This window comes from Crocodylus siamensis, chromosome 4 (genome assembly GCF_052110815.1).
Source record: "Crocodylus siamensis isolate JL-2025a chromosome 4, ASM5211081v1, whole genome shotgun sequence".
NCBI lineage: Eukaryota > Metazoa > Chordata > Crocodylia > Crocodylidae > Crocodylus > Crocodylus siamensis.
Genome location: NC_143398.1, coordinates 209,386,405 through 209,402,610, shown reverse-complemented (window position 1 = coordinate 209,402,610; position 16,206 = coordinate 209,386,405). Strand labels below are relative to the sequence as shown.

At 41.4% G+C, this 16,206-nt stretch overlaps 1 protein-coding gene across 4 annotated transcripts in view; it reads right to left on the bottom strand.

Moving 5' to 3' along the window:
• Positions 1–9,782: 9,782 nt before the first annotated feature.
• The window catches only part of GALNT3 (polypeptide N-acetylgalactosaminyltransferase 3), a 41,502-nt gene continuing 35,078 nt past the window's right edge, over positions 9,783–16,206 (bottom strand). For 3 of the 4 annotated variants that reach the window (XM_090045582.1, XM_090045584.1, XM_090045583.1), the window contains 3 exons: positions 15,393–15,494; positions 12,552–12,704; positions 9,790–11,670 (listed from right to left, as the gene is read on the bottom strand). In XM_090045582.1, the coding sequence (XP_089901708.1) occupies positions 11,548–11,670; positions 12,552–12,704; positions 15,393–15,494 (378 nt within the window). In that variant the 3' untranslated portion in view covers positions 9,790–11,547. Of the gene's footprint in view, positions 11,671–12,551; positions 12,705–15,392; positions 15,495–16,206 lie in introns of all 4 variants that reach the window. The other variant, XM_090045585.1, reaches the window with a different exon arrangement.

Here is a 16,206-nt window from a genome sequence, read left to right as displayed (position 1 = left end):
TGAACTCCAACTAGCTTCAGGCATCAAGGACAACAAAAAGTCCTTTTTCAGATATGTGGGGAGCCGGAGGAAAAGCAAGGGCAATGTTGGACCCCTGCTAAACCAGATGGGGCAACTGACAACTGATGCCCAGGAAAAAGCCAACCTATTAAATAGGTACTTTGCGTCAGTCTTTCATCAGTCACACGGGATGCCCATGCCTGCTATGGGACAGGGAACTGTGGGTGAGGGGGATCCCCTACCCTCCATCAATGTTGACCTCGTGAAGGAACACCTTGAGAAGCTGGATACCTTCAAGTCAGCTGGCCCTGACAACCTGCACCCCAGGGTACTCAAGGAGCTGGCGAGCGTCATAGCCCAGCCCCTGGCACGGATCTTTGAAAACTCCTGGCGCTCTGGTGTAGTGCCCGAAGACTGGAAGAAGGCCAATGTGGTGCCGATCTTCAAGAAAGGGAGGAGAGTGGATCCGGCTAACTACAGGCCCATTAGCCTGACTTCTATCCTGGGGAAGATCTTAGAAAAGTTTATTAAGGAGGCCATCCTTGAGGGACTGGCCCAGGCTAACATTCTAAGGGATAGCCAGCACGGGTTTGTTGCAGGTAGGTCTTATTTGACCAATCTCATTTCCTTCTATGACCAGGTGACCTATCACCTGGACGAGGGAGAAGAGATTGATGTCATATATCTTGACTTCAAAAAAGCTTTTGATCTGGTATCCCATGATCACCTCTTGGCCAAACTGGCCAGTTGTGGCTTTGGCTCCACCACGATCCGCTGGCTGGGAAATTGGCTTCGTGGTCGGACCCAGAGGGTTGTGATTGATGGCAGTCACTCATCGTGGTGCCCTGTGACCAGTGGGGTCCCTCAAGGCTCTGTCCTGGGACCCATACTGTTCAACATCTTCATTAATGATGTGGACATTGGAGTCAGGAGCGGACTGGCCAAGTTCGCCGATGACACCAAACTTTGGGGCAAAGCATCCACGCCAGAAGATAGGCAGGTGATCCAGGCTGACCTGGACAAGCTCAGCAAATGGGCAGACGAGAACCTCATGGTGTTTAACACCAAAAAATGCAAGGTTCTCTACCTTGGGAGGAAAAACCTGCAGCACCCTTATAGGCTTGGCAGTGCTACGTTGGTTAGCACCACAGAAGAAAAAGACTTGGGGGTCATCATTGACCACAAGATGAACGTGAGCCTCCAATGCGATGCTGCGGCTAGTAAAGCGACCAAAATGCTGGCGTGCATCCATAGATGCTTCTTGAGCAAATCCCGGGACGTCATTCTCCCCTTGTACTCGGCCTTGGTGAGGCCGCAGCTGGAGTACTGCGTCCAGTTTTGGGCTCCACAATTCAAAAAGGATGTGGAGAAGCTTGAGAGAGTCCAGAGGAGAGCCACGTGCATGATCAGAGGTCAGGAAAACAGATCTTACGATGACAGGCTGAGAGCCATGGGACTCTTTAGCCTGGAAAAGCGCAGGCTCAGGGGTGATCTGATGTCCACCTACAAGTTTATCAGGGGTGACCACCAGGATCTGGGGGAACATCTGTTCACCAGAGCGCCCCATGGGATGACGAGGTCGAACGGTCACAAACTCCTGCAAGACCATTTCAGGCTGGACATAAGGAAGAATTTCTTTACTGTCCGAGCCCCCAAGGTCTGGAACAGTCTGCCAGCGGAGGTGGTTCAAGCGCCTACATTGAACACCTTCAAGACTAAATTGGATGCTTATCTTGCTGGGATCCTATGACCCCAGCTGACTTCCTGCCCTTTGGGCAGGGGGCTGGACTCGATGATCTCCCGAGGTCCCTTCCAGCCCTAACGTCTATGAAATCTATGAAATCTGCCATGGCAAAGAATCCCAAGGAGGCACAACCTCACCGTCGGTCCCTTAGTTACATATGAGCCTTACCTAATTACTCAATATTACTGCTTCATCAAACACTTTAAGGAACTTACCTTCTCAAAATGGAAAGGTCAGAAAAGAAGACAAGAGTGCTAAACTATGGGAAGATATGGAAGCAAAAAAATCCCTCAAACGTAGCCCAGTGGATGGCCTCAAGTGTCTTGGCTGACATACCCTTGGCCCAGTCCCTAGAACATCCAAAAATACAACAGGGAACTTTTGGACGTGTTGATCACTGTCAAATACCATTATGATACAGACCAGTTCATTGTGGCAAGTTAATCCCTGTTCCAAGAAAGCAACATCCATGGGCTAGGAAAGGGGTTGTGGTGACTTTTAAGTGTCCTTCCTTACACCTACAGGTATGATTTTTGGTTACTAATGTTAGAAAGGACAGTAGAAAAGAAGCTATTGCATTAAGGATCATCTGCATCTTGCTTTCCATGGCTTTTCAAATTATGTAAAAATAAATAAATAAATAAATAAATAAAAGAAGATAGGTTGCCCCTCCACTCCAAAGAGAGGCACAACACGTAGACAACATAGAATGTGGTTACCTCCATGGAAGTAGCCACGTAACATGGAGTCTACAGCCACATCCAAACAAGTGCAGATATTTGGTTCCCCAGCCCTGTGTCTTGGGTAAGACCTTGTGTCACTGCTACTTGCCCGCTAGCACATGGCAAGTTGCTCTGGGTGGGGTAGGGGAGGCGAGGCTGGGACAGCAACTGTGCTGGCCCCAGCAACCTTACCTGGGGTCCTGGGGGCTGGGGAAGCTACAGCAGCTTGGATCCTGACTGGCAGCCAGAGCATGGCTCTGGTGGGCCAGGCTCTGGTTTTGGGCAGTGTATGCTGCCCCACTTTTTTTTCTGTGTGCTCGCAGGTTGTTTTGACCCCAGGATGTGGCCTACTGGACTGCCAATAGAATATATTCTCTGCACAACCCTGCCTTCTGACATATAAAAATACCCGAAGATTCAAAGCTGCCTCCTGTGTGGTACACCCAGTGCTAAATACCAAGAAACATTTCCTGGCTGCTCATCTTACTGCATACCAAATCCCAACTGTAAGCCAATGTAGCCAAGCAGTTTTGGCACACAATCAGGGCTATGTTCAGCTGTCCGCACTGCCTCATTTCTGGAATGTAGTATATACCGAGTGGGAACATGGAGGCATGCACATACTTCTTGGCAAGTTACAGGGGCAGCACAGATGTGGCTTAGGCATAATATTACTAATTATGGTAAAGGTCCAGATATTCCCAAATAGCATAGCAGACAATCCTGTTTGCCAAAAAGCCACTGAACCAGAAGCGATGCTATTTTCAACTAGGTATTATAGAAAAACAGACAGAAAAACCACAGATTTTGTGATCGTGAATTAAATGAGAAAATAAACAAAAATAGGTCTGTAACTAAGATTCTTTATTATGCAAGAGCAAACTCTGATTAAGTAAAGGAACTGTCATCTGATGTTATTGAAACTGAGGAAATCACAGATTTGGATGCAGATAGAAGTTTAAGTATGTTTTAAATAAAGAGATTCCATAAAGACCTATTTCTAGGGATAAGGTGAAAATAGCCAAATGGTTACGGTGAGCTAGACCTTACAATGGATGTTAAAACAAACAGCTATAATATCTTTGATCATACCAAGAGGGCAAGACAATGAAGAAATAAATATGGGATTTCTATGTGAAGAAGAGGCTTCCTCTATATAGGGTAGAGAATATAAAATAATCTAGGTATGGACCAAAACCTAAAATTAATACTTGCCCTCATCTCCCATTAGCCATTTTGCTTTGGCCTCCATTCTTACTGCATCCCCCATGTCCTATGCCTCCAACATTATTGTCCTTACCATATTTAAAATGGAGGGTATAGGGATACAAATTACCACAAATCAGGATGAAAACAAAATTCCAGGACCTATCTTCACATTCACTAAAGTTAGGGAAGAAGGGTGAACCAGATCTCTGTAAGCCACATAACAGAGGGAGGCCACCATGGGAGAGTCCTGTGCTGTTCCTTGGATTCACTGCATTGCGGGGAGCTGCTTGAGGGCATGGGTCTTTCTGTGCTGCAAGGGGCTCTGCTGATACTGGAGACATGGTGGAGCACCAACCTCCACTTCTGCCAGTGGCTTTGAGGAGTTAACTCTGTTTTTTGTCAGCATACTGCACCCTGAAATTCCTGGTCCCAATCCTAGTTCTGCTAGGCAGAAAACTGCAAAAAAGCTTAGAGGAAAGGTCAGGCCTATCTTGGCTTAGGTGTGAACTACATCTAGTGCTCAACCACCCCACTTGGTAGGGACATAAGCTACAAAAAAGACAAAAGAAACCTGACTTCAGTAGTATGCAAGGCTTTAATATGGGAAGGAAAGAACATTTAAAAGACATGGGGGCATAGGAAAATTAGGATAAAAATACAACCTGGGTTTACCAGAGGTGTATCATGACATGCTAACATGACAGCTTTCTTTAAGATTCTAGAAAATGTAAAATAGATCTTAGCTACCTAGACTTCAGTAATGTATTTGTTAGTTTGCAACATAGGAAATTAATTGAGCTAGAGGAGATCAAAATTGCTAGCAAAATTGTAAGGTGGAAAAAGAAGTGGCTGAAGAAGAAACAACAGCTGTTAACTGTTAAAAGCTAAAAAAAAGAAAGGTTACTAACTGAGTTCCTCAAGAATCAGATCTTGGGACTGACCTTGTTTAATATTTTCAGGCACTTTTACATGTGCTCAGGGTTGGGAGGGGGCAGCTCTTTAATTAGAGCAACTCGGAGAGGTGCTGTAGTTGAAGCGCTGTTGTGTCTCCTGTACCAGCGTCCCTATGCTTAAAAATGGCAGTGGGAGCGCTTGAACTAAAGCTTGTTTGACAAACTTTAGTTCAAGCACCCCTGCCACCATTTTTAAGCGTGGGGACTGCAGCAGTCCAGCAGATTCGGACTGCTGCAGCACATCTAAGCTCGTGTGTGGGTGTCCTTCATGACTAATCCTGGTAGGGATAGCAAAAATCTCCTGATGGAACAAAACTGAGAGGCAATGCCAACAGAGGAGCACTGGGCAGTCATACAGAAAAAAAAAGGGATGAGTCTGAGAACTGGAGTAGCAGAAATGAGTTGAAATCCAACAGTACAGCATGCAAAGCCATACACTTAGCAGTTAATACCAATATATAGAAATAACCAACAAGTGGGCACATCTACATGTTCATTAATGTGCTTTAGGTAATATGCATTAAATTTACTACTTGCACTGCAAGGTACTAGAAAAAGAGACATTAGCCTATTTTAATGTGCATTAACTAAAGAGCACAGGTTTTTTGTGATGCTTTAATGCACTTTAAAATAGCCTCATGCACATCAGAGAGTATGTGTGTAGATACACCAGGGATGGACCTGGATGCACTAGTCAATTGTAAGATAACTAAGCTGCCAGTGTAATGCAAGCACGAAAAAGGCAATTCTGATCTGATGGTGCATTAGAAAATGTATTTCAAGTAGAAACAGGAAATATTAGTGCTGTTTGCATAAGGTGTCTGTGAAATCAGAGCTGGAATACAGCATACAATTCTGGTCAGTGGCCTCAAAGAAAGATTATTTGGAACTGGAACAAATACAGAGAAGGGCAATCGGGGTGATCACGTGAATGGAGAGCCTCTTTTACAGGATGCAGTTAGAAGGGCTTGTCTGTTTAGCCTAGCAAAACAAGGTCTGAGGATATAACTGCTACTTACAAATATACTGGAAGTAAATAGCTGGGAAGAAAAAAGAAATATTTAAGCTAAAGGATAAAATTCACACAGCATCATATACCTATAAACAGCTCATGAATTAACTTGGTCTACAAATTAGAAATACATTTTTAACTATTAGAGCCATCACATTCTGGCTCCCAGCGGGGTTAGTGAGGACAAACAAATTAAGCTCCGTCTTAAAATCAGTTAAGTTTATGAAAGGGGTTCTACAGTATCATGCCTGTGACGGCAGGGAACTGGACTGGATGACCTGCTAGCTCTCCCTGCTTTGTCAAAATCTGAAAAGATACATGGTCCACCCAAAGATATGTCTGTATTTGAATGATTAATAAAAGCAAAACCAGCTTCCAGTGGTAAGATGAGAAAAATAAATTAAAGAAGCAACTGCCTTCATACACAGCTAGTGTTGACCAGTGCTGCAAGTTAAACTTTACATTTGTCATAGGGTTTTAATTGCACTAAATAAAACAGAGTGATCTTTAAGTAATACGATTTTGTTCCTACCTATTTTCATTACTTTTGTGCTTACATTGCCTATATAGATCAGGTCAATATGCTAGACATTTTAAAAGTGTAATAAGAAACAGTACTTACCCTAAAGTTAAATAGAATAAAGTATTGTAACCCTTCGGCCAGGCACTGATCAGCAGCAACAAGGGCCAGGTTCAATCTGCTGGCTGTGAGCTGTGCCTGCCTGGCTCCTATGGCATCTGCCATGGCAAAGAATCCCAAGAAGGCACAACCTCACCGTCGGTCCCTTAGTTACATCTGAGCCTTACCTAATTACTCAGTAATATTATCACGGAGCTGCCACCCAGGCAACCTGAGAAACACTAAATGAATTACTAGGATGCCTCACAAACAAAACCCCCTCCTCACAAGCAGTATAAATGCAAACACCAAAATGTATTACAGAGAATATAAAACAAAAGAAAACATTAAATATAATTCTAAAACACACTATTAACTACAAAACAAAATTGCAAGGGGCTCTGTTGCTCCTGGAGACAGTGGAGTGCTGACCTCCACTCCTGCATGGCAGCTTTGAAGAGCTAACTCTGGTTTCCATCGGTATATTGCACCCCGAAACTCTTAGTCCCAATCCTAGCTCTCCTGGGCAGAAAACTGCAAAAAAGCTTGAAGGAAAGGTCAAGTCTATCTCGGCTCAGGCCTGAACTACATCTAGCAATCAACCAAACCGCTTGGTTGGGATATAAACTACAAAAGACAAAAGGAGGCCCAAGCCTATCACACTGGGCCTGAACTGGGCAACAAAAACTGGCCAGGACTATATCACACTGAGGCCTGGATCAACATGTGCCAGGTCTCACTCTGGCTCAAGCCAGGCCAGACAGGTCTCGCCCTGTCCCAAATCTGCCAGCCAAACATATGGTTAAGGTTCAGCTGCACAGCTAGGCTGAAATGCAACAGCTGTAAAAGGGCCTGGGACTCTGACGGTAGCCTGGACATCTAGTCTCAGGTATACCACAATGCTAAGATACTACAATTCCCAAACACAGGGGACAGTAACTGCCAGGACCCATTCCTGGGCAGTTTGCTTTAATATCCCCATGCCATTAACCCACTCAAAGAGCCAAAAAAAGGGAGGGGGGAAAGAGAGAGGAAATGGGAGTCTTAAACGCCAAGATACACTTTACCTCCCTGTACACGATTGCTTTCCCATGTCATAGCCTTTGCTTGCCTCTCCAGTGAAGAGGAAGAGGGTAGGGGCAGGGAAAAAGACCCGCTCCCACCCCATAGGGAGCAGGTTTTCTGAATTTTTAAAGCGTCTATTCCTTTTGAATATTCTAATAAATATTCACTGACAGGGATGTTCACTAAAATATTAGGTTTAAGCAAATATTACAGATTACTCAGGAAGAACCAGATTGATTTCACAATTTTAAAAATTCACGTATAATTTTCACATATTCTCAGTGTCTTATTTCCCAGAATAAGAGCAATGTACCTGAAGTGAGTTCAATATAGTTTTAGTTCTTTGAGGGTGTCAACAAGCACATGGACAAAGGGATGCAGCTGACAATATATTTGGGCTTTCAAAAGCTTTTAACAAAGTCCTTCCCCAAAGACCTCAAGCCCCTCTCCTCCTTCCCCCCTCCCCCAAAAAAACCTGTGTTACTATAGGACTGGAAGGGTGGTTCTTTCATGAACCAAAAGAACTGGTTAAAAATATAGGAAGCAAAGGGCAAAAGCTAAAATGGTCATTTTTCAGGATGAAGAAAGGGGTCAGAAGTGGGGTCCCACAGGGTCCTAATTTAATTAGTCAACATTTTCATCAATGGCCTGCAAACAGGCACAGTGAAATCTCCAAGTTTGCAGATGATACCAAATTATTCCAGGCAGTCAAGTTTCAGACTGAGAAAAGACTTACAGAAAAGATCTCACCAAGCTAAGTGAGTGGGCAGAAAAATGGCAGATAAATTTCAATGCTGGCAAGAGAAAGTGATTGCACACGGGGGGAAAAATAACCTCAACTTCATACACACAGTTCTGGGTTCTGAACTAGCTATTGCAACTCAGGAAAGAGATCCTAGAGTCATTGTAGATAGTTCTCTAAAAATGTCAGCTCAAGTTTACAGCAGCAACCCAAAAAGCAAATAAAATATGTTGGGCATCATGAAGAAAAAAAAACAGGGAACATTATTATGCCACTATTCCTATCCATGGTGAGCCCACATCTTGAATACCATGTGCAATTCTGGTTTCCATATCTCAAAAAGGATGTAGTAGAACCAGAAAAGGCACAAAGGATGGGAATAATCAGAGGTATGGATAGACTCACCACACCAGGAAAGACTAAAAAAGACTAAAATTCTTCAGTCTGGAAAGGAGAAAGCTAAGAAGGGATATAGAAAGGTCTGTAAAGTCATGAAATGTACAGACAGAGTGAACAGGAAACTGCTGTTCACAAAATTCCAGAATACTAGAACTAGGGGGGCACCCACTGAAGTTAGGTGGAGAGAAGCTTAAAACTAACAAGAGAAAATACTTTTTAATGCAATGCTTAATTAACTTGCGGAATTCACTCCACAGGAGGTGGTAGAACCTGCCACAAGAGATGGTAGAAACAGATAGCAGAGCCAGATTCAAAAAGGGACCAGACAAACTCATGGATATACGTGGTTTGATCAAAAAGTTCTAAGACTTGATGTTCAGGGTGTTGTTCATCAGGAATTTGTACCAAGTGGTCAAACAATCAATAAGGAGGTTTTGATTCGATTGAGGGATAAAGTTAGAAGAAACCGCCGCGAGCTGTGTGAAAATGGTCGATGGTTTCTGCACCATGACAATGCTCCTTCACACACTGCTGTCTCCATTCAAGAATTTTTGGCTAAACAAAACAAACAAACAAACATTCCTGTGAGACCACACCCTCCGTATTCACCCAACCTTGCCCTCATGTGATCTTTTTCTGTTCCCAAAAATGAAGCCGAAAGGAAGGAGACTTGATGACATTCCAACCATCCATAAGAATATGAAAGCGGAACTCAAAGAACTCACAGTTGAAGACTTGCAGCATTGCTTCTGAAAGTGGCAGGATCGTTGGGACAAGTGCATATCATCTGGGGGAGATTACTTTGAAGGGGACAGCTCATAAAAATGTTGTTTGTACACTATTCTTTAAAATAAAGGCTAAGTCTTAGAATTTTTGATCACCCCTCGTAGATCTATTAAGAGCTGTTGAATGAAACAGCTGGAAGTATTTCCTCTGGCAACTCTAAACTAATAAAGGTGAATGCTAGGGAGGGTAATGGATAGGGGATAGACCACTTCAGATCTATCCAGTTGAGCACTCTCCCTTTAGCATCCACATTTGCCATTATCAGAGAAGGATACTGGGCTAGATGGACCATTGGTCTAACCCACTATAGCACTTCTTATATTATTATCTGAGCAAAATATTAAAGAAGTCCCACCCCTCAGAGCCGCTCTAATTAAAGCACTGCCCTGTATCAGCATCCCCGTGCTTCAAGATGACAGTGGGGGCATTTAAACTAAATTCTGTTTGACAAGCTTTAGTTCAAGTGCTCCTGCCACCATTTTTAAGTGCAGGGATGCTAATATACAGGGATGCAGGAGGCTGCTAAAGCATGATTGTGCTCCAGCAATCTTGATTAATCAAGTCTGCTGCAATACACTGGAATTCCAGCATGACACTTCAATGCACATTAAAATCAGCTAACACGTGTTAAAGCATGTTTTTCCATATATATCTGTAAGATAAAAACTCTTGCTTGGATAACATTACTGAAGCATATTTCTGAATTAATTTATTTTTCTGTTAACTTATACCATTTCATTATAAAATTCTATATTACAGTTGAAGAACAAACTTCTCCTGAACGATTAAAAGCTAAGTCAAATAATTGAAAGAGAAACATAAAAGGAATTCCGTATATGCACAATGTACTATACAAATCACTTGAAAAGGCAAACAAATGGTTAACTTTTGTTGATAGTACAAAAATGAAGAGAGGTAATGAACAAAAATGCTAACAGATCATTTCATATTTTGCAAATGACAAAATATAATGCCAGAAAAAACAGTAATGTTTTGGACACACAACAAAAAAAGTAAAAGATTAACCTACTATTGCTCTTTTGCGATTTTGTTATCATTGGGACAACCGTGGGTGGATCAAGGATTGCAGCAATGGCATCATGTCCACACCTCATTCAAGAGCAGGGCACAAGTGTAGTGAAGAAAGCTCATTGCACATGTGCCACACAGCGGAAGGGGATGTAGTTGGAGCCCCTTGCTGCAATTCTGGATACCAATGAGTTCTCAGCAGCTCCTACTGGAGCTCTGAACTCACCAGAGCAGACTCTGCCTGGAATCCCTGCTTTCAATCAGCTCTTCACTCTTTCCTTCCCCACTCATGCTGAATTCAACAGCAGGGAGAAAAGAGGATGAGCAGTGAGCAGAGGCAGCTTGGAGGCTCTGCAGACAAATTAAAGCAGAGATTGCATGTCTCTGGCCTCACTTCCCCCCCATTTCTCCTACTGCTGAATTCAGCAGGTGAAGGAGAGGGAAGGGAAGAATGAAGAGCAGGGGTCTCCAGAGCAGCTTGAAAGCATAGACCCTGGGCAGAATCCATACCAACCAGCTCACAACCCATGCAGAGCTTCTTGCAGGAGCTGTGATGAAGTGTTGGTGAGCTCTCAGAGCACAGCCAAAGGGGAGTGCAGTTGAACCATTCATGGATTTGCCCCAAAGGACAACCAGATTTTCCATTTGGCTTTACTTTTAGAATCCAAATATTTCTATTTCATTGACGTATATAAGAAATTAAAGGAAGATTAAGGATATTTTTAGTTTCTCTTTCTTCAGATTCATTTAAAGGAAAGTGAATTTTGCAGATAATTAAGTCAAGCAAGTAGTAAAAAAACCCATAACCACCATTTAAGGCACCTCAGTTTTAAGACACTGTGCAAGATAACTTCCCCCTAATCTTATGGGCCAGTTTTTCTGAATTAATTACAAAAGGGAATGCATAAGTTAAAACAGAACAAAAGAAAAAAACCCTACACTCTCTCCGAAAGAGATGAGTCTACAACATCTGTAAATCAGTAGTTAGTTAACATTAACAAAATCGTATGAAGGAAATTATTTCCAACAAATTGTAAACATTTTTTCCCCAACTGCTGAGACATCACAAAATTCTTTGGTGTTTTTATTATAATCTAAATACAACTTTAAAGGGCGCTTTGAAGTTTTATGTTTTTCTTTAAATAATAAAGTGTTTTGATATCTTTTACATCAACTGGTTTTGGATTATTTTTAACAAATTGTAGTGTATAATATATGGTCACAGTTTTAAAGTATTTAAAAATATATTTCTTGTTGCATGAAGTATTCAAATGTTTTGGCCAAAAATCCATTTCTGGAACAAATCTGATGGATTACATGATACCAAGCTTGGATGTTCTCCATTTCCTGTAAGGCACATATTTAATGCTGCATTATATAACAGTTGATCCTAGAAAGGAAAAAAACAGCACAGCCATAAGATTTTTAAAGTATATACAATTTTGTTAATTTAATTCTAGATTTTTAGACTAAGAATTAACAGGTAGTAGCACTGAGACTGAAGCCTTATTCCTATGACAGGTACAGGACAATAAAATTGGCACTGCAAACTACCCAACACTGTTCCACAAATTCATGCCAGTCATGACAGGAAGGAACCACTTCTACAAGAGGAAAATACGTTCTCTATACCCATTTAATCTATAAAACCTTTTGCCAAAAGTGCTCAATAAACATACAAACTGGCTCCATTTTCTATTCTTTTTGTGATGGGGACATTTCTCTACTATTACCTGCACAAAGGTTCTCATTTTACAGTTGCTACTGTATACCAAAGATTCCCAACCCCTGGGCCACAGCCTGGTACACAGCCACAAAGGGTTGACTGGCAGACCAGAAGTTCGGAAGTGACTGACACACTGCGGACCAGCTGCTAACCGTTTTTTATACTCAGAATACTGAGTATAAAAATGGGTTGGCTGCCAGCCCACGGTCACTTCCGGTCTGCCAGTCTGTGGTCTAAAAATGTCGGGAACCACTGCTATCAGATTGAGCTGTACTTTAAAGCTGTAACCTAATGCTCAGGACATCTCTAAGCATTCTTCCCAGAGCAGAGCCACCCCCTTAATTATAAAATGTAAATATATACACAAATGTAAAATGTACAGGTCAGGTAGCTGAAGAAAAGATTTTTCAACTAGTGTGAGTGTAATGCGCATGCTCGCTCTCGCTCTCGCTCTCTCTCTCTCTCTCTCTCTCTCAGTGAAAAGTCTTTTCTTCAGCTACCAGACCTGTACATTCATTTATTGCATAAACTGCTTAGGTAAATACCTTTTGAAGCTCCCATTTCTCTTCTCCTGGGGTGAAAGTTTTTTGGCCTTTGTAGCTACAGTCCTGAAGCTGTACTGCACCTTGAGAAGCATACAGGCAGAGCTCCTTCTGAATGTTATGTCGAATTTCATGATGTGCAGAGTATTCAAAATACTAGTTAAATAATTTAAAAATATATTTATACATATTTCAGTAGAAACTAAGCAACTAGAACAATTAAATGCATCCCTTGAAATTCTGCGGCTACAGGCCTGATGCTTTCTGCCTCTGACTTTTCCCCAACATCCTTGTTCCAGTCACAGTATTCCCCCCATCCCTCCCATCTTCTTGAATCTATTAGTTTTCCCACACAAATCCCTTCCTTGATCTATTCATCCCAGTCCTTCCTTCTTCCCTCCCAAGGCTTCCACTTGGTGCTACACTCATTTCCACCTTCGCACATCTGTATCCCAGTTGGTCAGCTTCTTACATCCTCCTCAATGCCGAATTTGCAGTAGAAGCACTGATTATACCAGAGGAATTTCCCTGAATAGCAATAAAATTTAACTTGTCAAACTAACATCTCCGCTAGGCATGTGCTTAACTAAGATTTTTAGAGATTCATAACTTGGCCAGATTTGAATTTTCATAAGAATGGCAACCTGCAACACGCATCACAAATAATTCGAGTTTACATTCCAAACCAGGGAGAGGCTAAAGATAGCAAGCATTTTTCCATAGCTTTGTTTTCAAATCAGCTGATCCATCTTGACTGAAGTTTCTAATGGAAAATTCAGTCTGGAGACACAGAAACCCTTAAAGTTTTAGGAAAGTTTATTAGCAGCCAAAGGGAGGGTAATATAATGGAAATCATCAGGGAACTTTAAAAAGCAAGTTGCTACCAGAACCATCTATAGTAAATGTAGATATTTGCAGAATACTAACAAAGCCAAAATATTACTGCAGAATACAAAAAAGGAAACACAACAAAAATATACAAGATAAGCTGGTAAAGGTAGATATAGTAGCAGTATACGCCTGTGTGTGAAAAGGTATTTTCAGTTCAAAGCCTATGGACTAATACTTGTGTAAAGTATTTTTATGGTATTATAAACCATCAAGTAACACAGCAAATAAATTCCAAAGGAAATTGCTGTGCAATAAATAAGCCTCACATAGCAAGGCAGCTAACAGATCTGCAGCTGAGCATCTAGGCTACTCTGATTTCAACTGAGATGTGTAAAACACCTATGCATTACAGTGGTACATACCACAGATAACACTCAGCGATTGAACTGAAAACTAGAAAAAGGATAAAAACCATCAGGCCCCAAAATAAAGTTGTCATTTAGGATGCCTTTTATTAATCAATTTTGCTTAAAGGATAATTAAACAGTTATACTACTGTTTTTAGTACAGTGGTACCTAGAGTATTCAACAAATACTTGCAATGCATTCCACTTGATATTATACAAACATACATCCCTGCTCCCAAGAGCCATGTGTCTTGGAGCAAGTCAGTGATTTTAAGTATTCTATTTCTCAAAATGCTAGATTTTTAGTGGCTTAAGGCAAACTGCTCTGACTTCCCACTGTGAGACTGCAAGCACAACAGGGCATGTAGCTTAGGCCTGCCAGGTTGGTCACCCACTAATAGGATTTCCACTTGTACCCTCCTTGAAAACATGAGACCTGGTGACAAAGAAAGAAGCAATAAGAGAAGGAATAAGGAGAAAGTGTCAAAACTTACAAAGAAAAAGTGAGGAAAATAAATGTTCCTGTAGCAGAGAAGAGAGGTCAAGTGAGGAAGAACTGCAGGTTGCATGACAGAACAGTGAACTGGCATCATGTGGCTGAGAAGCCTATTCTGTGCAGTTTATTCATGTGTCCAGCAAAATTTTGCATCCAACTGCCTCTGTACACTGCCCTAGGGGCAAGCTTATTCAGTAGCCCAGAGTTGGAAATTGAAGTTGAACTCTTCCTGAGAATACAGTTACACTATAAAATTGTACCAACAATTTTGTAGGCTTAAAAAAAAAAAAAAAAAGAATTCTGCATAATGCAGCGTGTAATTATACTGGACACTGTCATCATAGGCAAAGACACCAGCAGCTATCTGAGGTATTTCTTTCAATCAATACAATATCAAACTACTTCTCTATTACAGCAAATTTTTGCATGCAGTGTGCAAATACTCTGATACATGCATGCAGTTTCTCACTTGCAACTATTCATAGGAGTGTTTGTGTGCAAAGCTATCTGCACATACCATCTGTGTGAGTACTTTAGAAGTGGACAGCAGTATTTTATGGAGTATAAAACCTGTTCTACACATTCTGTATTTTACCATCCTCTCATGCAGAAATAATATAGGGTCAGAGGTCAGCAACCTGCAGCCTACAGGCCTGATGTGCCCTGCAAAGAATTTGGATCCAGTTTGCAAAGATCTAATTCAGTACAGGGGTGGGGGAGCAGTGGGTAAGGGGGCGGTGGATCCTAATTTACAGGACCACATTAAAGACTGTTAAAGTCTCCTTTTCTGTGCCTTTGCCATTAAATTTGCTGTTCTGCATTGGTGTTCATCAGGGTATTGACATCATCCAATAAGGATAAGGGGACAGAGCAGAGTAGGAATTAGGGGTGGAGACAGGGAATCAGCAGCCTACAGTGGCAAGGTTGCAAACACCTAACCTGTCACTCCAAATGATTGCTAACCCTTAATGCAGGTGATAAAACACACAGAATATCAGCATACCAAGAAATGTATGTTAATATTACCTGATGTCAAAGAGTTTTACATGCAGGCATGTCAAAGTGGTAAATACCAGTTACGTAAGAAATTAAGTACATATAATATTTTACCTGATTTCCACCAAGTCCATGACAAGCATACATAATTAATGGCTTGCCACCATGGTTATTTTCACCAGCATCCAGACATGTACGTCTACCTATATTTTTTAACTAAAGAAAAAGCAACTTACTTTTAGAAAAATACATTAAAACTTGACATTTGAGAGGGGAGTTGGGATAGCTATGAATTACTAAGATAACTTATACAAAAAAATATATAAACTTGCCAACAATTACAAATATCAGTATTTTACCTGATATTTGACTCTCAAAACTTGTTCAATTGGTGCTTAAAATCTTTGCTAGTCAAATCTTCATTCTCATATTCCAGTTACCTAGGTATCTCATTGCCTGCCACATGGAGTAAGTCACAGTCCCCATCTTTGAACAGCTCACAATATACAACATGTAAGTAACATTATGGATGGACATAGTATTTTTAAAAATAAACATTAGTTTCTCCCACATGCATATAAAGCTAGCAGATACTGATTGACTAGTATTTTATAGGCAATGGAATATGTTTAACCTAAGCTAATTGTGGAAAATGTGATTGCTTCATAGATAATTTGTCAGATAGGATTCACTTACAAGAAACAGTATAGAAGATCCATAGAAAAGCTGAAACAGGATTCTAAAGCAATCTCTGTACTGGAAACTTACAGTAGCTGGCAGTGACACTCTCAAGCATACCATGCTGTTCCATGCAGGCTGCTTCCTAGGTTAGGGACAGAAGTTACACAAACTGGTTTAAGTGATCAGAAACTGGTTTAAGTTCAGTGCACATAAACCAGTTTCAAAATGGCTGAAACCAGTTTGAGAT